This window comes from Acytostelium subglobosum (assembly GCF_000787575.1).
Source record: "Acytostelium subglobosum LB1 DNA, scaffold: scaffold32, whole genome shotgun sequence".
NCBI lineage: Eukaryota > Evosea > Eumycetozoa > Acytosteliales > Acytosteliaceae > Acytostelium > Acytostelium subglobosum.
In genome coordinates this window covers 216,233-239,103 of record NW_012236501.1, presented here as the reverse complement: position 1 = coordinate 239,103, position 22,871 = coordinate 216,233, and the positions used below count along the sequence as shown (strand labels likewise).

The following is a 22,871-nucleotide window of genomic DNA, read 5'->3' as shown; positions in this document are numbered from 1 at the left end:
TATCTGTATCAATATATATATATATATTATATGTTTATGTAGTTATACTAGTAATGAACTGACTTCATACCAAACAAATACAAGAGAGAGTGTCACTCATTTCCACTAAGTAAGGTGTGTGTTCACTTCAATGACTGAGTGTCACACTTATCTTCGTTTATTGACAGTGTATAAGTGTGTGTGTAGATGAGGTGATGTCTTGTCTTTGAGTTGCATCTCTGGTATGTGTCTCCACTTGAACTCTGGCAACTTGTTGAATAATCTAATGTCATCAATCATTCCAATAGCGCCATGCCTCACCAGTATAATCACCTTCACGGAACAAAGACAATAGATCCCAGTTGTTGGGTTTCTCAATCACTTGCATCAAGAGTACTTGAACTCTTATGGAAATATAGTCAAAGATATCCGAGCTGCTAAGAGGTACAATACTTGCTCGTAGATGTTCCAACACCATTGCGAGTATCCTCTGATCTCCATTGACTCAATCGCAAAGCTGGCTGTGATACATAAGTTGCGACAATAGGTTGTATGTCGATTGGCATCTGCACATGTTATCGTCTGTTTGAGTATCAGATTGTAGCCAACAAGTATTTTAAAGATGAGCGGCCTGAACTGATTGGACATGATGAACTGGAACATCTCCTCACTGCCAGGTGGTCAGGTGTTCGTCAAAGTAATTGTCAATCACACAGGACTTTGCTCTACTTATATCAATTATATATTTGATCAATGTACGATTCCTCAGTACCTCAAGTATCGGTGCTTCATCATCAATCAACAATGATGCATCCGTTTGATACTATCCATTATTATTATTATCTCTTTGTGTCAATGAATGAATGAATAAAGTGGTGCGAGTTGGCTCAACTCAAAGTTCAAGAAGTGAGCACCTTCCAATTTTTCAATTTATTTTGTTTGTTGTGTTTTGTGAAGATCACTCTCACACAAACTAAATTGAACATCACTTGATGATCACTTCACACATTCACTTTAATCATTCATACAGATACATATTATATATTAATATTACTTTTTATTTATATATACATACATATACATATATTGAAACAGTTGTTTGTACCATACCCTTGCAACTATTCATACATAAAAGATATATAAATGGTATTAATCAAAGATATAATATTAGATTGATTGATTGAATGATCGATGATGATGGGACAGTCGAGTCGAGTCAATCAAGAGTCTCAAAGATATCAAACAAGTAATTCTAACATATAGTTTAATCACAAACACAAACATATATATTGAATGAATGAAATGATTGAATGAATGAAATGATTGAATGAATGATATATTTAGGCAAGAAGATACGATCAGAGAACAACTATATTCTCACCAGAGGGTAGAATTTATCAGGTAGAGTATGCAATGACTGCAATTAGACATGCAGGAGCAACAGTTGGTATTCTGGCAAAAGATGGAATTGTGTTGGCCGCTGAGAAGAAGACCGTGGCAAAGCTGCTCGACACCTCCAGCACTCAATGCGAGAAGATGTTCAAGATTGACGATCACGTGGTGTGTGCAGTGGCCGGCATCACCTCGGACGCCAACATCCTCATCAACTATGCGCGCCTCTCCTCACAGCGCTACTACTACACATATCAGGAGCCGATGCCCGTCGAGCAGCTCGTCAGCCAGATCTGCGACACCAAGCAGGGCTACACGCAATACGGAGGTCTGCGTCCGTTTGGCGTGTCGTTTCTCTACGCCGGCTGGGACAAGCAGTACGGCTTCCAGCTGTACCAGTCGGACCCCTCTGGCAACTTTGCCGGTTGGAAGGCCACCTCAATTGGAGGCGAGAACAGCCAGGTCGCTCAGTCTGTTCTCCGTTCCAGCTACAAGCCCGACATCTCGCTGAAGGATGCCCTGCAGCTGGCCCTCAAGGTGCTGACAAAGACCATGGACCGCTCCAACATCAACTCGGACAAGCTGGAGTTTTCATACATCACCAGAAAGGACGACCGACTCGTCTACCACGTCTTTGACGCCAAGGAGCTCGATCAATTCATCAAGGATACAGACTTGGAGCAAGAGACCGATGAGTCATAATCATGAATCTTCATCCTTCCATTCCATTATTCGTTCAATCAACAAACTAATGTCAGCAACAGCAACAGGCATCGCGCGCTTGCGGTCCACTTGCCAACAACTTCAAAGGCATCATCGACTATGCGTATGTAGATTTAATAAACTGATATCCAGCAGGGGATGCTTGTTAACTCTCTGACTTCGTCGTCGTCGTCGATGTCGTAGTCGTTGTCGTAGTCGTTGGTATGTCTGTCGATGTGGAGGGATATGACACCTCTTCGTATTCACTCCAGGACTTCTCCTTCTCCTTGTGATCCTTCCTCTTCTTTTTCTTATGATGCTCATTGCCATCATCCTCCTTCTTTATACTCTCACGCTCTTTCCTCTTCAGTTTCTTCTTCTCCTGCTTCTTCCTATCACTCTCCTCTGCCCTTGCCAACAGCTCGCGCAATTGTTGTAGCTTATCCTCGCGTCTCTTCATCTTTTCGATCATCAACTGTCTGTCAACGTTCACTCCATTCTTATTGCTGTTGCTGTTGTTGTGGCTATCACGAGTGTTTGGTTCGCCATCTTGTTCATTGAACTTTAGCATTGGGTCCTCTCGCAACTGTGATTGATTGATTGATTGATTGAGTGAGTATCATTCCTTCAATATCTGATTGATGGATAAACATACACGCCTGTTATTCTCTTGCGCTTGTTGACCACTTAGGAAGAGTGGACATTCTTTGTCAGCAGCTCTGTGACCATAGGACTTGCACTTCCAGCATTGCATCACTTTGACCTCTTTGCCGAGTGGCATCCAGAGACCCTTTGATGGAGCATTCTTTAAGAATTCCCTTGCCTCTCTATTCTCTGGACGATCCGGTATACTATCCTCTGGTCTCTTTATATATATATTCTCCTCATTCTCCCTTTGTCTCCTTCTCTCAATATCCCTATCCCTTTCTCTTTCCTTCTCTCTATCTCTTTCTCTTAAATAATCTCTATTCCTTTCTCTATTATCTCTATCTCTGTGGCTGTCTCTATTTACATAACTATATCCATCTCTATCTCTATCCCTATCTCTGTCCCTATCTCTGTCCCTATCTCTATCTCTATCTCTGTATCTATCCCTGTCTCTATCTCTATCTCTATCTCTGTCTCTGTCTCTCTCGCTCATTATGTGTTGAAGTCGCCAACTTCAAAGGAATCGAAAGAATCGCGAATGAATCCAAGTCCATAACTTTAAAGTGTGCCACTCACTTCACGCTACTCACTCATTCATTCAACTCAACTCGCGAGAGTGATACAGTACAGATAATAATACCATGGAGTACTCTACTTCTTCATTATTCAAGTTAATTATAAATAACAAATGGTTGTCAACATGTATATTCAAAGCTGTGAAGCATATCCATCATGTTATATATACCGCCAATAATGTTAAGCCACTGGGTTGGGTCGATCATTCAAGTAGATGGTTGACTATGATAGTTCGATCAGTGGACGATCATGATGACGAATATGATAGGAATCCTCTCAACTTTATAGAGGTCCCAAGAGCTTTGTATCCAGGTCATGCATATATGATACGAGCAATGTACTATCTTCATCCAGACCTGATGCGCACAGTATCACATGTCTTTGATGCCATGGCAGCCTTTGGCAACATTGAACTAGTACGCTACCTACATGATATTGGCGCGCCTGCTTCCTACTTCGCAATGAATCTCGCGTCTACACTCTCCATCGTTCAATTCCTTCATGATAATCGCACAGAGGGATGCACAACTGATGCCATGGACAACGCTGCAGCCGATGGACGTCTGGATATTGTTCTGTTCCTACATCAGCATCGTACAGAGGGCTGCACGACCGGTGCCATGGACACCGCTGCGGCCAATGGACATCTTGACGTGGTCAAGTTCCTTCATCGCAACAGGACTGAGGGCTGCTCAAACAAGGCACTCATACTGGCAGCTGGAAATGGTCATCTGGATGTGGTCCAGTTCTTACATCACAACAGGACTGAAGAGTCATCGATGTTCCAGGCGATGAACAACGCAGCATCGAATGGACATCTTGAGGTGGTCACATTCCTACATCACAACCGAGACGAAGGCTGCACGACCAAGGCTGGCGACAATGCTGCGGCTAATGGACACTTGGATGTACTCACATTCCTGTTTGAGAACAGGGATGAGGGGTGCACGGGCGAAGCATTCAGTATGGCTGCTCGCAACGGAAATCTAGCCATCGTACAGTATCTCAATCACATGCCTCGTGATGAGCTGGTTAGCACACTCGCATCAAGCGCGATGAACCAGGCGGCAGCCGAGGGACATCTGGACGTGGTCGAGTACCTTCACAATCATTCAACATTCGGCTGCACTGCCTATGCCATGGTGATGGCTGCGACAAATGGGCATCTGAGCGTTGTTGAATGGCTACATACCAACAGGACTGAGGTCTGTGGTCCAAAGGCCATGGACATGGCCGCGACCAATGGACATATGTCCGTGGTGAAGTACCTCCACGAGCACAGGACAGAGGGATGCACGGTCGACGCGATGAACGGTGCTGCAAAGAATGGCCATCTCGATATCATCCGCTTCCTCCACCACAACAGGACGGAAGGGTGTACGACCAAAGCGATGGACCTGGCCGCGCGACTAGGTCGTCTGGACATTGTACAGTACCTCCATCATAACAGGACAGAGGGGTGTACAGACGATGCCATGCGATTTGCCGCGGCTGCAGGATCAGGGGATGTCGTTCAGTTTCTTGCATTACAATCGAACAGAGAAGTGTGGACCAACAGTGATGGACTGCGCAGCAGTCGGTGGCAGCTTGGAAGTTGTGCGATTCCTACACGAGCACAGGACCGAGGGCTGCACTGTGTGGGCCATGCATCGAGCGGCTGACCAAGGACATCTCGACGTGGTCAAGTTCTTACACGAGCATCGCACTGAAGGATGCACAAATACCACTATCGAGCGTGCAGCTGCCAATGGACATCTATCAATGGTTCAATTCCTTTGTAAGAATAGGAAGGAAGGATTCACAGACAGAGCCATCGACGAATCCTTACACAATGGACATGTAGCGATCGCTCACTATTTGGGACAACAACAACAACAATACCTCCATTGATCAGTTTGATGGCACAACTGGAAATGATGTATGTATCAATCCATCACTCATTCACTCATTCAATCAATCAATCGATCACCCACTCACTCACTCATTCAATCAATCAATGTTAAGTCATGCGTTATGCAATTCAAAGGAAGGATTCACGGACAAATCAATCGACGTATCTTAATACAATGGACATGTAACGATCGCTTTCTAATTGGGACAACACCATCTTCATTGTTGGATTTAAAACCCATCAACAACAACACTCAGAAACCAAAGAACTGATTCGAATCATATCTATGTCTTTGAAGCCAATGTAATATAACCCTAAAGAGTGATTTAGGCCAACAAGGGGGCTGATCCGCAACGAAACAACAACAATTCATGGCAAGTTCCATCAACGAATCTGCGAAAAGGAAATGGAAAATGAATCAAAAGTGACACTTGGGGTGTCCAAACACTGAAGAGGTGTTTGACCAATTTCGAAAACCGACACCTGATTTATTATTTAATCAACAACAACCGATAATTATCAGATTCATTCAAACAATTAATAATCTGTCATATTTATTATTCTATATATAAACAATAATGTATAAATTATGTTTAATGATCGTGGTTGTCCTTCTGATGTCGTCTCCAATGACATCAGCAGAGACACTTTATGGCTTGCTCACCATACCACAAGATAATTATAACTGTACTCAACAGATCCAAATACTAAACCCTGCCAATGGTATGCTATATATATATATATTCATTCCAACTCTATCATCACTTCACCAACCACACTACATTCACACGGATACTGATACTTAGCAAACTTCACTGTATTGATGGAGTTTAATGAGGCCGTGCCAGAGGATGGTGGTAGTAAATGTACCACAGTCGACAACAAGAACAACATTATGTATTCCATCTTTACTACAAATGGTGGAGGTCTTGGTCCTATCTTGGTACGTCTCTCATCAGTCTCGTTCAATCCACTTCGATCCATTAACATACTACATTCAAACATTTATATAGAAGTCATATCTCTACACTATTGACTTGAAGACACAGAAAGTGATAAGTCGTAGGGTCATCTCGAAGGCACCGCTCACCTACATGTTTGTTGAGGTGGACTACAACACCAACACTGGTAACCTAAACCTTGTGGTCTACAACTATCTAACCTCCGAACTCACTACTGGTCACCTGACCTTGACAGGCCTTGATATTGTCGTCTATGATGTAAGTATAGTCCATTCAATCAATCATTCTATTCAATCAAACATTGTACTTACTTCTCAAACATAGAAAGTTCACTTTGATAGCAGCAATATAATCAATGTTGCCGCTGGATACTACCCACCTGAGAACCTCTACATGGTATACTATCAATCCGATACCAACCCAACCAAGACCAATCCACTCAAGATGTATAATGCAACATCTGGAAAGGTAGTACGCTCAGTCACTCAGAAAGATTGTGTGTATCATATCCATCACAGACTCATTCAATCAATCACTCAATCACTAACCCTATCAATCATTTATTAGTCATCACTACCATGCAGTACATGCCGTACTACCCTGGAACAATGGTACTTGGAGCATCGGGAGAGATTAGTTTGATGGATGTTGTCACTGGAAATGCCAAGCCTTTGGTATGGACTGATACCCTCTTGTTGTACACCAACCAAGCAGTAGGCGAGTCAACCATCTACCTCTCTGCCCAATCAGCCGATGTCTACTCTATCGATTATCTGATCACAGTTGACGTGACTACAACCCCACCCACCATTGTCCACAACGTGACCTCAGCCGGCTACTACTATGACCAACTGATCGTCTCACTCAACTAATCACAGGTCCATTAAATCAATCAATTGACATGATAATTGATCACTCTGATTGATCACTGTAGTTGGTCCACTACATTCATTCGTTTTATTTGATTGATTGAAGGACGTGGACTAGGTGGCAGATACTTGTTGATACTTGCAATCCTCGATGGACATTCCAACTTCATCAAGATTGATCATGTGACCCCCACTAATTCATCAAGTGATCATCACCCAGCCTCACACACTCACTCAATCAACACAATAACTCATTCAATCATATCATTCAATCAATCAATCCATCATAGTTATAATAGTAATAGCAATAAACTATGACATCAACATCAACATCAACGACAACACAAACACAGAGAGGATATAGTGGACGCGATTACTTCCAGCAGGATGCGCCACACTTGGGCAATCAATACTTAGAGGACAGTTATTTGTTGCAGGCGCTACAGAGGGTGATGCCACAGCCAGTGTTGGCAGAGATCGAACCGGACTTGATCAACTACGGTCGTCGTGTAGTCACCGATATATTGCAATGGGGTCGCGCCGCAGAGAACAACCCACCAAAGCACATCGCCTATGATTCATGGGGTCGTCGTGTCGATCGCATCGTAGTTGACGAGGCTTGGAACATATTGAAGGATGACAGTGCACGTGAGGGATTGGTTAGCATTGGCTATGAACGCAAGCAAGGCGCCTACAGCAGACTATACCAATACCTCAAGGTCTACCTTCAAGCATGCTCAAGTGCCGTCTTTGACTGTCCACTCTCAATGACCGATGGTGCAGCACGTCTCATCGAGCTCTACGGTGGCATTGACATGCAAGAAGTATATCAACACTTCATCACTCGTGATCCTGATCAGTTCTGGACTTCTGGTCAATGGGTAAGGCATATGATCTATCAATCACTACACTCATTCAATCACTCGATCTCTGGAACTATTCCAATCACTCGCTCGATCACCATCATTCGATCTCTCGTCACTCAAACCTGGAACTATCACTTGGTCAATCACAATCATTCGATCGCTCACTTATCCACCATCACTGGAACTAATCCAATCAATCACTCAATCATTCAATCACTGGAACATGATGACATTAACTCATACTCGCACTCCAACATCCATAGATGACAGAGAAGACTGGAGGATCAGACATTGCCAACTCTGAGACATTGGCTGTGGAGAGAGCTGATGTACCAGACACCTATGATATATCAGGATACAAGTACTTTACAAGTGCCACAACAGCCAACTGCGCAATATTGTTGGCTCGTGACAAGGGTTGCGACAAGGACAGCAAGTTTGTAAAGGGCTCAAGAGGTCTATCAGCCTTCTTCATCAAGATACGCAAGGAGGACGGCGAGTTGAACAATATGCTCATTCACAAGCTGAAGAACAAGTTTGGTACCAAGGCCGTGCCCACCACAGAGATCGAGCTGTTGGGCACACCCGGCAAGATGATTGGACCCAAGGGCCGCGGTGTCCCCGTCATCGCCTCAATCCTGAACGTCACGAGGATTCATAACGTGTTGCACTCTGTTGCCACGATGAGACGTGGCGTAGCGTTGGCGCGCGACTTCTCGCACAGACGTAGAGTCAATGACGCCAAGCTCGCCGACAACCCGCTGTACCAGTCCACTCTTGCCGAGATGGAGATTGAGTACCGTGCCGGTCTGCAGTTCCTGCTCGACGTGTGTCTTCTGCTGGGCAAGTCCGAGCTCGCCGAGAGCAAGAAGCAGGACTCGTTGCTTCGCATCCTCACCCCGCTGTCCAAGCTCTACACGGCCAAGCAGAGCATAATGGTGGCATCCGAGACGATTGAGTGCATGGGTGGCACTGGCTACATGGAGGACTCAGATGTCCCTCGTCTACTTCGCGACACCCAGGTCACCTCGATCTGGGAGGGCACCACCAATGTGCTCTCAATGGATGTTTGGCGTGCGATCAAGTCCCACAACTCATTGGAAGTTTTTGTCGAGTATGTCGGAGAGAAGATCAACAGCTCCTCCAAGGACATGTCCTATGCCAAGGGTATCATCGCCAAGGCCTTGACCCAATGTGTCCAAGTCTACGATCGCCACAAGGCCAACAGCGAGCTTGATTTGGCCATGGCCAATGCCAAGAAGTTCAGCTATCTGTAAGTCGCGACTCACTCACTCATTCAATCAATCAATCAAACATGGAACTATTCCTGACCATCTCCCCCACATACCAATAGCCTCTCGCAGACCTACATGGCAGCACTATTGTTTGAGCATGCAGCTTGGAGCAAGAAGAGCACTGATGTGTTGGTGTGCAATAGATGGTGCTTCACCAAGTTGCAGGCATCAAAGATTGATGGCGCATCAATCGCTTTTGCCGGTGCCGACAAGGAGTGGAAGGATCTAGACAGGGTCCTCGCACTGGATCTAGATGAGAAGGGTGAGCCCAGAGGCTATGGTAACAAGTCTACCACAAGCCGTGACTTTGGAGTTCCAAGAGCCAGATACTAATCATGTCATCATGTTATAAAAGGTTTATGTCGATGATCCGCCTGTTGGGTTGGTGTTCGCATTGTTGTTGTCCTTGCTATCCTTGTTGTCCTTGTTGTTGTTGGCGTCGTCACCTGAAGGAGTAGGAGTTGGAGATGGAGGAACAATACCATTCGCAGCATTCTTGGCTGCAATCATCGTTGCCTTGAGTAACTTCCTTTGCTCGAGTCTGGGATCGGGTGGCATGATCTTGCCCAAGTGTGGATTGTACTCGCCAGGTCTGTATCGCTTCTTTGGAGTGCACTTCTTCTGCTCGGGTCGCAATGTGAACTCTCTGAACTTGGACTGATCCAACAGTGTCTGACGCTGTACATTCAATCGCTCCTCCGAGATGAGTGGCGAGCGCAATGAAGAGATGAACACAATGTTCTTGGTGGAGGGGATGCGCATGGCATCTCTGATCACCTGGAATCCACACTGATTGGACACCTTCTCAATGTAGTTCAAATAGGTGGTGTACTGGCCCAGCTTAGGATCGTTGTCCTGGAACTTGGTCATAAAGTTAAAGAAGCAACATGGCAACAAGAAGAACCTCTGGTTCGTCGATTTGGATGCAATGTAAGGCACCCAAGGTGTGAGTTCATCGGAGCTGTGAAGGGTGCGAGACGTGCGTGTTAGTCCATGGCCTCATCTCACTCAATCACTCAATCAATCAATCAATCAATTACTTACTGGTTTCCAATGATCCAGTCGTACTCTGGGAATGCTTGGTCCTTGGGATAGATACCGCGCTCAAAGAGGTTGGCGCGTACCTCTGGACTGTACTTCTCCCAGACCTTTCTTGAACGGAGGTCGATTCCAATACCTGGATATCCTTCCATGTTCAGGAGGTTGACGAGAAATCCATTGCCACATCCAATATCAACGAATGATTGCTTCTTCTCTGGTGTACCACGATCAGCATTCTCCATATGGAACAACGATATAATATACGCTGCGATGGCAATATCCTCAAACACAAACTTTTGTGGATCAGTCTTTGTAACGTCCTCCCAACCTACGGCCCAGTTCCTAGAGTGCGAGCGCAATGTTAGCATCTGCGACTTCGAGTGCACTGACATGCGATCAAACATACTTATACTTCATCTTGAGCTTCTCGTAGCAGTCGAGATAGGTGTCCTTTGGAATGATGCGGTCGTGGAACATTCTCTTCTTGTAGCCATTGTCGTGACCGATGCCCCATTTGTTCAACTTCTCGAGGAGTTGCATTGATATCTTTCGCAACTTCTCCTTGTACTCTGTCTGATCAATGTTGGGGAAGTACAATGCCTCCATCACCAAGTTGGCCTGAGGTTCTTGTGGCTCCTGAGGCTCATTATGATCATGATCATGATGTCCATGCCCACTTGGTGGTGCAGTCTTAGTAGTCGTCGTCGTCGTCGAAGTAGTCGTAGTCGTAGTCGCGGCAGTGGCAGTGGCAGTGGCAGCAGCGGCAGTTGATTTATCGATTGGAATATATCTGAATCTGAATTGGATCACTTTGGGATAATAGAATGGGAGGTATTCAATGACGTTGGTGGTGGGCGATGGTAGGACAGGCTTGAATGTACAAGAGTTGTTGTCTTTGGTGTGTACGACAATGTCATCGATTGGGTTGTCCTTCTGAGTGAGTCTTGGAATGAGATGACGTCTAAACGATATCATCCTCACCGAATCATCATGATAATCCTCCGATTCCACACTATCATCATCCAACTCTTTCAACATTGGTGCAGAGTCTGTTGAATAAACTGATGAATGATCACCCAAGTCTTCATGTTGATCAGTTGTTGTCGATGTAGTTGTTGTCGTTGTTGATGTTGGTGTAGATTCAAATACATTGTTGTTATAGATCATATGTGTTAATTGTTCATTGGCAGCATTGTATGTCGACCTTGATTGTACATGATAACGTTTGATTGGCTTCATTATGTGTTGAGGGTCTAATGTCCATTTCTCCATGCAGTACCAGAATGTTGTGAGTGACATTGTTGATGGCAATATATTAACCTGCTCCCATTGTTGCCCTTCTTCTTGTTGTTGTTGTTCATTATTATTATCTACCTCCATCATATATTATATATTTGATTGGTTAATTATAAGTATGACTTTTAAATGAATGAACGAATCAAACTAAAAGTTGGGAAAACAAACGAAATCCAAGTTTTGTTGTAAAACGAAGTGGTGTGGTGAGTGACAACATGAACTCAAGATGTATTAATTGGGTTAAATTTCAATTTGAATCGCGATGTTCACCTCATTCATTCATTCACTTATTCATTCAAATACTAATACATAAACATATACAACTTATAAATACATATAAACACAATCAATCAATCAAACAATCAATAGTAATGTCTTATAATAATAATAATGAACAGTCATGCTCACCATGCGGTGTAGTGGTTGGCTGCTATGAAGATATGAAGGAATGGTCCACTCTGGGTAGTGAGATCAATTCAAAGACAAATGATGCATTGATTAATGCTTTCCGTTTGTCTGATAATAAGGGAAAGTCTGGTGATAGCCTTTTAGTGTATAATGTCACACCGGAATTCCCCCGTGTGGCCATCGTCGGCCTTGGCAAGTTTGGAAACACCTGCTCGATCTATGAGCAGGGCGAGAACATCAGACGTGCAGTTGGCAAGGGTGTCAAGTCGCTCAAGGCTGCTGGCGCCACCAAGATCGCCGTCGACACCTCCATCGGCGAGCTGAGAGCTTGCTCCGAGGGCGCTCACCTCAGTGTCTTCAAGTACGAGATCAAGTCCACCTCAAAGAACATCACCTACGACATCCAGCCATACCAGCCCGAGAAGCTGGCCTCCCTGCAGGCGTGGGAGGACGGCAAGGTGTTGGCCGACGCACAGAACTTTGCCCGCAGACTGGCCGACACACCAGCCAACCTTATGACACCAACCATCTTTGTCCAGCAGGTCAAGGAGAAGTTCCAGGCACTCGAGTCATCGGGCAAGGTGGAGATCATTGCTCACGACCGCAAATGGGCTGAGGAGAAGAAGATGGGCATGTTCTTGGGTGTGGCCGTTGGAAGTGACGAGCCACCCATCTTTTTGGAGATCAACTACCGCGCCGCACAGGACAAAACCGCTCCACCCGTCGTCTACGTCGGCAAGGGTGTGACCTTTGACACTGGTGGCATCAGTTTGAAGCCCCCCGCAGCAATGGGTCTGATGCGTGGCGATATGCAGGGTGCCGCTGTCACTGTGTCCTCGATCTACGCCGCTGCCACTCTCGGTCTCAACGTCAACCTGACCGTTCTCACACCACTCACCGAGAACATGCCATCGGGCAAGGCCACCAAGCCAGGCGATGTCCTGATCGCTGCCAATGGAATGACCATCGAGGTGGACAACACCGATGCTGAGGGTCGCCTCATCCTTGGTGACGCCCTTCACTATGCTCACACCTTCAACCCAGTCACCATCGTGGACGTTGCCACACTCACTGGCGCCATGGACATTGCCTTGGGCGCTCACCTCTACGGCTGCTTCGCCGGCTCCGACGAGCTCTGGCAAGAGATTGACAGCTGTGGACAGTACACTGGCGAGCGTCCATGGCGCATGCCACTCCTCAAGGAGTACAGAAAGCAGCTCGACTCAAAGTACGCCGACATGGTCAACTCTGCCGGCCGCTCTGGAGGCGCCTGTGCTGCCGCCATGTTCCTGAAGGAGTTTGTTCAAATTGACCGTTGGGCTCATCTCGACATTGCCGGTGTGTCCTACACCACCGAGGATGGTCCCTACATCGTCAAGGGTATGACTGGCAAGCCAGTGCGCACTCTTGTCGAGTTGGCTAGAAGACACTTCAACAAATAAGATCACAGGTTTATGTTAATTGACAATCGTTTTATTGGTTGATTGAATGTTTGATTGATTGATTGAATGGGCGACTACGAATGGACGTGTGCTCCAACAATGTTCAACCAACTACATGTCACCCTCGCTATCTGTATATGGAAGTTCTGAATTGACGATGTTGATGTTGTCATAATCTGCATCATCTTCATCCTGATGTTCTGTCTCCTCGGCCATACTGACATCGTGACTCTCGTTGACGGACTTGCGACGCTTTGGTGTCGCCTCAGCCTTGGCTCCATACTTTCCCTTGTACATGTTCTCCAGCCTAGTGGACTTGGCCGCAAACTCCTCATCGGTCAGGAGGGATTGCTGGTTGAGTGTGTTGTACAAGTGCTCCAGGAGCACCAGGCCACAGACGCCTTCATCGCTCTTGGCACCAAAGAACCGGAGATGGTTCTCCACCATCACTTCAAAGTCCATGCAGATGCAGCCTGGCAAGTTCTGCGTGTTGTAATGGCCCTTCAACATTCTGTTCTTGATGATACACAACGACAGTGGATTGGTGATCTTCTCGTAGTAGCGCGTCAGGTTGGCATCCTCGCCCTGGACCAGGCGTCGGTAGTGGCCGACGATGACACACGACTTGTTGTCATACTTGACGCTCTTCATGCCGTCGAGGATCTTGAGCAAACTCTCCTTGCTCTCGGATTGCTTGACTGACCGGTCTGGCTCGCTATCGTAGTACTGGCGATGCATCTTGAGTGCAGCCTCCAGACTCTTTCCTTGTGCGGGCTTGGGAATGAATATGTTGGCCGTCTTCCATGAGATCGCTCCCTCTGGAATATTGACTTTACCATCCTCATCTGAATCGTCCTCATCTGACTCCTCTGTCTCCGCATCGACATATATACTCCTCTGCCTTCCAGGAGTGGTCTTCTTGGTTCGAGGTGTCGTTTGTTTCTTTGGTGTCTTTTGTTGTACCTTCTTCTTTGGTGGTGGTTTGATTGGTGATATGTCCGATACGTCATCATCATCATCATCATCATCAACATCGTCGTCCTCCTGTTCCTCATCGTCCATATCCAAATCACTATGTACCTCTTCCTTGACTTTAGGATGTGTCTTTCTCACCATCTTCACTATCCTCCTCACTATCTTCTTCTTTTTCTCCACTACCTCCTCCTCCTCTTCCTCGACTTGCTCCTCGACGTCGTCTTCCTCTTCCTCTTCCTCTTGCTCCACTTCCTCATCCTCATCCTCAACCTCAACTTCCTCGTCCTTTTTAACTTTCACTCTCTCTACCATCTCGTCCTCAATCCTGCTCTTCTTGACACTGGCACGTTTCTTGGACGATGGTACCTGGCGATATCCAACATCGAGAGTTCTCTTTGATCCAAGTGAAATAACAATGTCATTCTTGTGTTTGTCCTCTGGCTCGCCACAATCACTTCCACTCTCATCTGTGACTGTGCTCGTATTCAATGTCTTGGTCTTTGCCTTAATCTTGGGGTTGGATGTCTTGGTAGGAGTAGCAGGAGTAGCAGCAGCAGTAGCAGCAGCATTGTCTGGCTTGCTAACAGTGGATGGCTGTTGTTTGATTGACTTGTGCAATGGCAGCCTGACAAATGGCTTCTCCTTGTTGTCCAACATATCTTGATCTTGATCTTGATCGCTCTCCTCATCATTCTTCGCTTCATCCTTCTCCTTCTTCTCGTCCTGATGTTTCTTCCAAATGGTCTCGTGCACATTCATTGATTTGTCATTCAAGGGCTCGCTGGTCATGATACCAGCAAACGAAGTCCTGGGAGTTGGTTTCTTGATGAGTGGCTTCTTCTTTGTGAATGCCAGAAGTGGGTCAGCACTCGTGTTGTGCGTTGAAGTCGAGGCGGAGGTGGCGATTGGACGCTCACCATAATGAGGCAGGGGGTCCAATGCCATTGGAAATGAAGATATGGGCTTGGAAATGGCGGTGGTAGTGCCAGGGAGGAATGGTGAGTCGAAGAATGAGTTGGGAATGTCCACGCCACCAACGTCCATGTTAAAGACAACCTTGAATGAACGGAATGCCACCGAGACAATGTCATTATTGCAAAGAATGACCTTTTTGTAAATGCCAGGAATGAAGTTGAGTCTAATCGTGTCACTCTTTGACATTGAACACAATGGATTCAGTATAAATTGTTTGATCACATTGTCATAGTATATCTCCAAATGGAATGGTTCCACGCCAGGTCTGTCCAAGACAAAGTTGCATGTATTGTCTCTGTTTTGGATCATGATCACGTGATTCCCCGCGGAATGATGGAGAGTTAGTGATTGGATGGAGAGGACCTGGACGACATGACATGTCATGGACATACCTTCCAAAGCGAAGTGGATTGTCAAACATTTTGACTTTGTTTTGTTTGCTAAAGGTACCATCTCTGTTGAAGAGTACGATTATGGCAAAGTATGGTGGACTTGTGTTGAAGTGATCATGCTTGGCCTTGGCCAATCTACTACTACTTGTGTTGTTGTTGTTGTCGTTGGTTTTGTTGTTGACGTACATACTTGTATTCAAGCTTGTGTCTAATACGCTCGTGTCATTGATTACGCTTGTGTTGACGCTAGTGTCACCACCTTTGTTGGCAACATTAGCATTGACTACACTTGTGTCCTCAGCCAGGATACTTGTATTGGCATCCATGGATGATGATGATGTATGTTGTAGTTATGGTAAAAGGTGATAAAATTTATAACTTAATGATACGGATGGTATAAAGAAAGTTAACCTTTGGTGATCAACAATATGGGAATATGTGTGGCGCCTTAGTTCTAATCAGAGACCATCACCAAAGTGATGTTTGAATTGAAAATAAATCGATTCTGATTGGACCCACCCAATTGAATTTTGGCGCCAATTATTGATGGATAATGAGGGCTTTATTGAGGCTCAATAGAACTGCAGTGGCATGTCCTTCATCTCGGTGACGGATAGACTCTTCTTGGCCTTCTTGAGTATGTCCAGTTTGTGAATGCATTCATTGCGACGGGCAACGACCACCTCATTCTCTCGCAACAGTACATCAACCATTGACTCGTCATAGAGTATCGTCGACAACTCTCTTTGCAGTATGTCCTTTGATCGGTCGATCAAAAAGTGTGAGATGATCTTAATAGTGTTCTCCTGTACATTGAACTGTGCAATCTCGTAGTAGCTGTGAAGTAGACGCTCTGTTTGTTGGATTGATTGAGTGTGAGTTAGTGATTGAACGATTGAATGTGGACTATGGTACATACTCAACAAATGGATCTGCTTCCTCTCCTCATCGGTGTAGTTCTCGTCCATGCCATACAAGAGGTTGCGCTGTTGTGTTTGAGAGTTGCTCTTGTTGTTGGTCTGGACTGGCTGTGGCGTGTCTTGCTTCTTGCCAAAGATGAAGCCAAACAGTCCGCCACCAGACTGTTGTTGCTGTTGTTGTTGCTGTTGCTGTTGTTGCATACGGTACGACGAGTCGTCGTCCATGGATGGCTTGGTGTTGGAGTGAAGCAGCTTGTTCAACTCGGCCGTGTACACTGGATGCGATGTATTGATGTAGCTGCACTCGGCGTCGACCATGTCCGAGATCATCTTGTTGGTGGGGCTCAGTAGCTTCCTCAGCACGTTGTTGGCCACCTCCACAATCCTCTCGCGCAACACTGGGAAGCGGGAGAAGACGTGTGAGTCCACCTGTGTCAGTATCCTTAGCATCTCGTCCAGGACCAAGTCGGCGCAGTGCACTGCTGGATCCTTCAATCGCTCAATCTGGATCTTAATCAACGCGTCAAATGTCTTCTGTGGGATGAACATTGTTGGGCGTATTCCAGATGAGTTCCTCAATGCCAGTCGCAGTTGCTGATCAGTCAGCCACTCGAATGGGCGCTCCTTGTTTGACTTGAATGCTTGTGAGAATATGTATCTGATCCTGGCTCCACCATTACTATTTGATTGATTGATTGTGTTTGAGTGAGTATGGGATCATTCCAGGGATGTTTGAGGATTTGAGACTTACATGTGATCGGTCAATTGATCATCGTTGACACCTTCGAGGTCTGCTCTGAACTGCATTGCGAATCGGTTCATGATGTCGATCAGGAGACGCGACTTCTCGGATGGACGATCGGGAGTTGGCTCTCCATAGTTCTCGAGCTCCTCACGGTACTTCTTGATGAGGGCGCGGATTTGGTTCTTGACGCCTGGCATCGACTCGCGGATGTGCTTGGTGAGTATCTTGTTGCACTTCTGTCCCAAGTAGATTGATCCACATTGATTGACTATCCTGTTGTACACCAGATGATTCTGGAACCATCGCTCCTCGTCCTTGAGCATCTGGGAGATGGGCTTCTTGTTCTGGATATCGCGCTGTGATCTGTTGATGATGCCAACGAAGCCCAGCTTCAGTGGCACGGTGTGGCCGAGCAGGATCTCCATGGCATCGGTGCCCATGTCCATCAGGTCCAGCTTGGTGAGCACACCGATCGTACGCTTGCCCTCGGGGTCGACCTCCTTGGACAACTTGAGAGCGTCGGATGTGACAATGTCCTGGTTGGCCGAAGAGATGGCCAGGATGATTGAGTTGGGGTTGGAGATGTAGTCAAGGACCATCTCGCGGATCTTCTCCTCGATGTTGGTGGGCTGGTCGCCGATTGGAATACGCGTGATGCCTGGTGTGTCGACCAGGGTCAGTGGGATGACGTTGGGTGAGAAGATCTTGAGGATGATGGGGTCGCTCGAGATGGCCTTGTTGGAACCGGCCACTCTGTTTGTCTCGGCTTCGATCTCATTTCGGATTCCATCAAAGTTGAACTTGACGTCGCCCGTGTGTCCAAACTCGCCCCACTCAGCCTCTGAGTGCTCGATGCGGTTCAGCTGGAGGACGAGTGGGCGTCGTGTCACCAGGCCCGAGCCACGAGGCAGGAAGTCGCGTCCGACCAAGTTCTCCAACACCGATGACTTGCCACTGGACTGTGATCCAATTACAACAATCTGTGGCAACTTGATCTCTGTTCCAATGAGTGATGTTATCTCTTGTAGCTTGTTGATCACTGGTAGCAGGCTGTATCCGACTGTCTCAAACTGGCTGGCTGAGGGTGTGGGCATCTCGATGGGTCTGGACGGCTCGACCGTCACAGGAATGTTTGTGGGAGATGAGTTTGTCGAATACATTCTTCTCAACTGATTGTTGGCTGCATCAATATCAGCAACAGTGGACATCATGTGATTGTATGACATCAACTTGACTTCATTGTTGCTGTTGTTGAATAACAATCCACTTCTTTTGTTTGATTGAGTTGATGATCTTCCTATATGTTGTTGTTTATGTTTGATTGTTGATGTACTATAATATCTTGCAGCGATCAACAATGCACATATGTGAGTGGCTGATGTTAAACTGCCACTTGAGGTCACGGCACTACTGGCGACCTTTGTTAAAGTGTTCATGACTTATTATCTATTATTATTGTTACAATATTTAAAGCAATATACAGTGTTTTTTTTATGTTATAAATATATATATTATATCTGTGTATATAGTTATTATTACTACTATCTATCTATCAATTTATGATTAATCATTGAACATGCATCAAGCTGATATTTAGGTGAATCAAGACAGGAACTCACTTTCCAAACAAAAAATGACATGCAATGGAGGAGGTCGCGAAAGACCCACCTGGTGGGTGTCTGACAAACCCAAGTCAGTCAAGGTCAAATCACGATGATGTGTCGAATCATTGACAAACTGATGGTGTACACCTATGATCTATGTGTATGTCAATGCAATTGAATTGACCAATCACTAATCCTAAGTCATCTTTGTTGTATAAGCCTTGGAATGACGCATCGATTATCCAGGCATGTATTGTTTAATGATATCTTGAAATGTCGGGGAGAGGAAGAGGTTGCGGGGACTCATCAGAGTCCTCATGTGCAGTGTATATATATCTCGATTGATTGATTGAAATGTTGACTCTAACTAACTAACTATTACTAACTACTACTGTTGTTGTTGTTTGGTGATTGAACTAAAGAGAAACCACTCATATCTTGACTCTTGATTAACTTGAGTTGACGCTGTCCTTTGAGTATCATCATTTCTATCTTTGATATATCTCTTCTTGATACTGACTTTGACTTTGTTCTAAACTGTCCTCTAATATAACTTGTCAATGATGATGATGCTGTTGATGAACTTGATGCTGGTGTATCTGTTGTTATATTATTCTTTGAATCATTCAATCTTGATTGTCTTATAAATCCACGATATAGAGACAATACTTGTTTCTGAATACCACTATATCTTGGTGCTGTAGTCGCTGTTGCTGTTGCTGCCGCTGATACAACTGCTGCTGCTGCTGCTGTCGAAGCCATTATCTGTTGATGTGGAGCGAGACAATTGTTTTGAATGAAAAGCATGAATGCATGCTTTGGAACCCTTCAAAAGTTGAATCTGAGCTCAAAGTACATGCTTTATTCTTCAAGTCGCGAACAAATACATGATGTACATGTACATGTATAACTCACTCTCACTCACTCACTGCGTTGAACTGTTTGAACAATACTTTCCAATGCTACTGGACATGAAGAGTAGCGGCAGAAGATCAAGCATCTCTTGTTTGGTGGCAGCGGCCACGATGAATGGATGTTGTAACAGTTGACTGGCAGTACTTCTTTGTCGTGGTTCCATTTGGAGACAGGCCGTGAGGAAGCTTATCAACTCATTCGACCAATGTGCACTGTACTTCTTATCGCGCGATACTGTCACACCAATCGTTGCCGCCAAGAACATCGACTTGATCTTTGAGCGTCTGCGCGGCACACTGCCACGCATCATCTCCAGCGTCATAATGCCCAGACTCCAAATGTCCACCGACACACCATGTGGCTTCTCCTGTATCTGCTCTGGCGACATCCAGAATGGCGAGCCACACATATGAATGTCCGCCTGCAACAACGTCAAGTCGATCGCGAATCCAAAGTCAACTGTGTCGCGAGAGAATGGTGAGTGAGTGAGCGCGAGAGTGTAGCCAACCGCAAGATATACATACTCAGTTTCACTTCAGCCTTGCTGTTGATCATGACATTGGCAGACTTGAGATCGCGATGTGCGATGTTGAGTGAGTGGAGATATTCGAGCCCTTGGAGCGTCTGTTTGATAATGTAGGCCACGTACTTTTCGCTAAAGGTGGAAGCTTTGGATGGCCTCGCGAATGGTCCCACCGTCCATATACTCCATCAGCATCCAGAGCTCTTCGTCGCGGTTCTCATACGCGTTGACAAAGCCCACGACATTGGGATGCTTGAGGTATCGCAGCATGGCTATTTCGTTCAGGTTGTAGCGTCGATTGCGCTCGGACTTGTGGTCCATCTTCTTGAGCGCCACCTCGAGGTTGTTGAACGGACTCAGGCTGTTGCTGTAGAGCATGTGGTGCACTGCGCCAAACGCACCCTTGATCACCGTGCTCTGCTCGCACGGCTTGAATGAGCGCGATGGCTCCTCTTCCTCGATCACCAGTCGCGCCATCGCCAGACTCTCCTGCTCGGGGAACGAGTGGTAGCGGCCAGGCTCGATGAAGATGCGATTGTAGTCGCCGCGACGACGCGGCTGAAGCGTGAGTACGTCGGACGAGGGCACGGCCGACACGGCCACCGCCAGCCCGCTGCCGCCACTGCACTTGAGATTGATCGATGGGCCGTATGAATGGAGTGATGGCGAAGTCGACGCCGGCGTGCTCGAGGTGGATGGTGTGCGCGAGCGACTTGATGTGAACATGCGTGATATTGAGTGTCTGCGACGTTGTTCCTCGGGGATCAAGCAGTAGAACACGCCTTGTTTGCGCGACAGGTAGTTGAGCACGTTCAGCAACACGGCCAAGTGTGTCTCGATCAGCTGTGGCGGTATCTTGAGTGTGGTAGTTAGCCACCGACGCTCTGATGTGGACAGGTCGGCCACCTGTGAGATGGACCTGATCTCTTCGGGGATCAAGTCGTCCGATGCTTCATCCGATGAGTGATATCGATGCCCACTATTTCCACCATGTCCATTATTATTATGATTATTATTATGATGATTATGATTATTATTATTTGTACTTGTACATCTATCCAAATGTATCCATGCCAATTTATCCTTCTTCTTTCTTGTCAATATACTCTTTATCCTGTCCATATATGAATGATTGAATGATTGATTGATTGAATGATATTATCTTTCTATCTATATTATGTTATGTCTGTCTTTGAGTCCAAAGAGAGTGAGAGAGAGAAAGAGAGAAGGTGGATAAGATAGAAGATGGAGTTGGAGATGTGTAGTGAGCAAGTGTAACAAGAACAGCGAGCGCTGGCCCAACAAGTGATAAGTAAGTATGTGTTTGAATGATTGATTGTTTGTTTGTTTGATGGGATCACACATCCCATCACTACCTCCCTCCTCTTCCATCAATACTACTATCACTCTCCATTTATTAATGTGTTAAGAGATACACACACTTGATGTGTATTAAGCATGTGATCACCATCAATCAGCTGATCACTCACTCACCCACATTCACACACGCACAGAGTTAACTCTGATCTTGTGGTGTGGAGGACCATCAAACACAACCCCATGGACCATTCTACCAAGGTCCGAGATAAGATGATCGTCCAATTTGACCAACCATTGATGATTGTGACCATTGCAATATTCAATCAATCAAGTGATTGTACCCAACATCTGATCAGATCGTTTGAGTATTACTTGATGAAGCAAGCCATGCAACCAAGGCCGTTCATGAATGTTGTTTATTGGGCAACAATGTATGTATGTATTATTGGAGAGGTAGTGAGAGATAGAGTGAGAGTGAGAGAGCGTGCACCCCACGGGAAATGTCATGACTGTGGCTGTGGCTGTGATGATGTAGAGTCCACATTACCACCATTACCACCACTTCCATAGGCTTGATGCGCCCTTCTCGATGTTGGAGACTGATGTTGTTGTTGTAATAGTTGTTGCTGTTGTTGATCAAACATACTGGTATTGAAGTAAGGATACTGCTGAGGCTGATGCTGTTGTTGTCCTACAAAGGGCTGCGGTTGATACCCCAGACCTGATGTGTTTGAGTACGGTGCTCCATAAGGTTGTGGCTGTTGTTGTTGTTGATGTAGTTGTTGCTTTACAGGTATATAGTTTGTTTGTTGTTTTACATTTATATAAGGTTGCTGTGGCTGTGGCTGAAGCTGTGGCTGTATCTGTAGCTGTGGCTGTGGCTGTGCTCGGTAGTTGTAAAGAGGAGGAGGAGTAGGGTATTGATTGTTCATGATTGGTAGTTTGTTCAAAGGATCATCAATTGGGTATGGCTGTTGATCCTTGTATCCATTTGCTGTTTGACCTGTTGTTGCTTGAACTTCCGTTGCCATACGGTCGCCCATTATACTGTTGTGTAGTCAATGGTGGCGAGATAGTCCCGCTCGATGGTACACCATTGCCATTGATGTTATTGATGTTGTTGATGTTGTTGATG

At 45.8% G+C, this 22,871-nt stretch overlaps 14 protein-coding genes across 14 annotated transcripts; 5 read left to right on the top strand and 9 right to left on the bottom strand.

The window, feature by feature from the left end:
• Positions 1-1,122: 1,122 nt before the first annotated feature.
• Positions 1,123-2,073, top strand: SAMD00019534_114120 (hypothetical protein; the record flags this gene model as incomplete). The annotated part of the gene is made up of 2 exons (XM_012893416.1): positions 1,123-1,125; positions 1,324-2,073. The coding sequence occupies 2 exons, from the start codon at positions 1,123-1,125 to the stop codon at positions 2,071-2,073; spliced, it is 753 nt and encodes a 250-aa protein (XP_012748870.1).
• A 172-nt stretch (positions 2,074-2,245) lies between these two features.
• On the bottom strand, positions 2,246-2,527 carry SAMD00019534_114110 (hypothetical protein; the record flags this gene model as incomplete). The annotated part of the gene is made up of 1 exon (XM_012893415.1): positions 2,246-2,527. A coding segment is annotated over one exon (282 nt), but the record flags the coding sequence as incomplete, so codon positions are not given.
• A 165-nt stretch (positions 2,528-2,692) lies between these two features.
• SAMD00019534_114100 (hypothetical protein) lies at positions 2,693-3,211 on the bottom strand (the record flags this gene model as incomplete). The annotated part of the gene is made up of 1 exon (XM_012893414.1): positions 2,693-3,211. A coding segment is annotated over one exon (519 nt), but the record flags the coding sequence as incomplete, so codon positions are not given.
• A 421-nt stretch (positions 3,212-3,632) lies between these two features.
• Positions 3,633-4,958, top strand: SAMD00019534_114090 (hypothetical protein; the record flags this gene model as incomplete). Its single annotated transcript, XM_012893413.1, has 1 exon — positions 3,633-4,958. One exon carries the CDS (start codon positions 3,633-3,635, stop codon positions 4,956-4,958), a length of 1,326 nt encoding a protein of 441 aa, XP_012748867.1.
• An 826-nt stretch (positions 4,959-5,784) lies between these two features.
• Positions 5,785-7,022, top strand: SAMD00019534_114080 (hypothetical protein; the record flags this gene model as incomplete). Its single annotated transcript, XM_012893412.1, has 5 exons — positions 5,785-5,911; positions 5,995-6,131; positions 6,202-6,408; positions 6,475-6,646; positions 6,718-7,022. 5 exons carry the CDS (start codon positions 5,785-5,787, stop codon positions 7,020-7,022), a joined length of 948 nt encoding a protein of 315 aa, XP_012748866.1.
• A 311-nt stretch (positions 7,023-7,333) lies between these two features.
• SAMD00019534_114070 (hypothetical protein) lies at positions 7,334-9,510 on the top strand (the record flags this gene model as incomplete). The annotated part of the gene is made up of 3 exons (XM_012893411.1): positions 7,334-7,900; positions 8,149-9,158; positions 9,240-9,510. Coding segments are annotated over 3 exons (1,848 nt in total), but the record flags the coding sequence as incomplete, so codon positions are not given.
• A 57-nt stretch (positions 9,511-9,567) lies between these two features.
• SAMD00019534_114060 (hypothetical protein) lies at positions 9,568-11,604 on the bottom strand (the record flags this gene model as incomplete). Its single annotated transcript, XM_012893410.1, has 3 exons — positions 9,568-10,141; positions 10,225-10,463; positions 10,867-11,604. Coding segments are annotated over 3 exons (1,551 nt in total), but the record flags the coding sequence as incomplete, so codon positions are not given.
• Positions 11,605-11,888: 284 nt separating this feature from the next.
• On the top strand, positions 11,889-13,364 carry SAMD00019534_114050 (hypothetical protein; the record flags this gene model as incomplete). The annotated part of the gene is made up of 1 exon (XM_012893409.1): positions 11,889-13,364. A coding segment is annotated over one exon (1,476 nt), but the record flags the coding sequence as incomplete, so codon positions are not given.
• A 114-nt stretch (positions 13,365-13,478) lies between these two features.
• On the bottom strand, positions 13,479-16,035 carry SAMD00019534_114040 (hypothetical protein; the record flags this gene model as incomplete). Its single annotated transcript, XM_012893408.1, has 2 exons — positions 13,479-15,612; positions 15,710-16,035. The coding sequence occupies 2 exons, from the start codon at positions 16,033-16,035 to the stop codon at positions 13,479-13,481; spliced, it is 2,460 nt and encodes an 819-aa protein (XP_012748862.1).
• A 252-nt stretch (positions 16,036-16,287) lies between these two features.
• Positions 16,288-17,270, bottom strand: SAMD00019534_114030 (hypothetical protein; the record flags this gene model as incomplete). The annotated part of the gene is made up of 1 exon (XM_012893407.1): positions 16,288-17,270. A coding segment is annotated over one exon (983 nt), but the record flags the coding sequence as incomplete, so codon positions are not given.
• Positions 17,271-19,395: 2,125 nt separating this feature from the next.
• On the bottom strand, positions 19,396-19,683 carry SAMD00019534_114020 (hypothetical protein; the record flags this gene model as incomplete). Its single annotated transcript, XM_012893406.1, has 2 exons — positions 19,396-19,550; positions 19,590-19,683. Coding segments are annotated over 2 exons (249 nt in total), but the record flags the coding sequence as incomplete, so codon positions are not given.
• A 220-nt stretch (positions 19,684-19,903) lies between these two features.
• SAMD00019534_114010 (hypothetical protein) lies at positions 19,904-20,448 on the bottom strand (the record flags this gene model as incomplete). The annotated part of the gene is made up of 2 exons (XM_012893405.1): positions 19,904-20,352; positions 20,418-20,448. The coding sequence occupies 2 exons, from the start codon at positions 20,446-20,448 to the stop codon at positions 19,904-19,906; spliced, it is 480 nt and encodes a 159-aa protein (XP_012748859.1).
• A 100-nt stretch (positions 20,449-20,548) lies between these two features.
• SAMD00019534_114000 (hypothetical protein) lies at positions 20,549-21,538 on the bottom strand (the record flags this gene model as incomplete). The annotated part of the gene is made up of 1 exon (XM_012893404.1): positions 20,549-21,538. One exon carries the CDS (start codon positions 21,536-21,538, stop codon positions 20,549-20,551), a length of 990 nt encoding a protein of 329 aa, XP_012748858.1.
• Positions 21,539-22,239: 701 nt separating this feature from the next.
• SAMD00019534_113990 (hypothetical protein) lies at positions 22,240-22,783 on the bottom strand (the record flags this gene model as incomplete). Its single annotated transcript, XM_012893403.1, has 1 exon — positions 22,240-22,783. A coding segment is annotated over one exon (544 nt), but the record flags the coding sequence as incomplete, so codon positions are not given.
• Between the last annotated feature and the right edge of the window lie 88 nt (positions 22,784-22,871).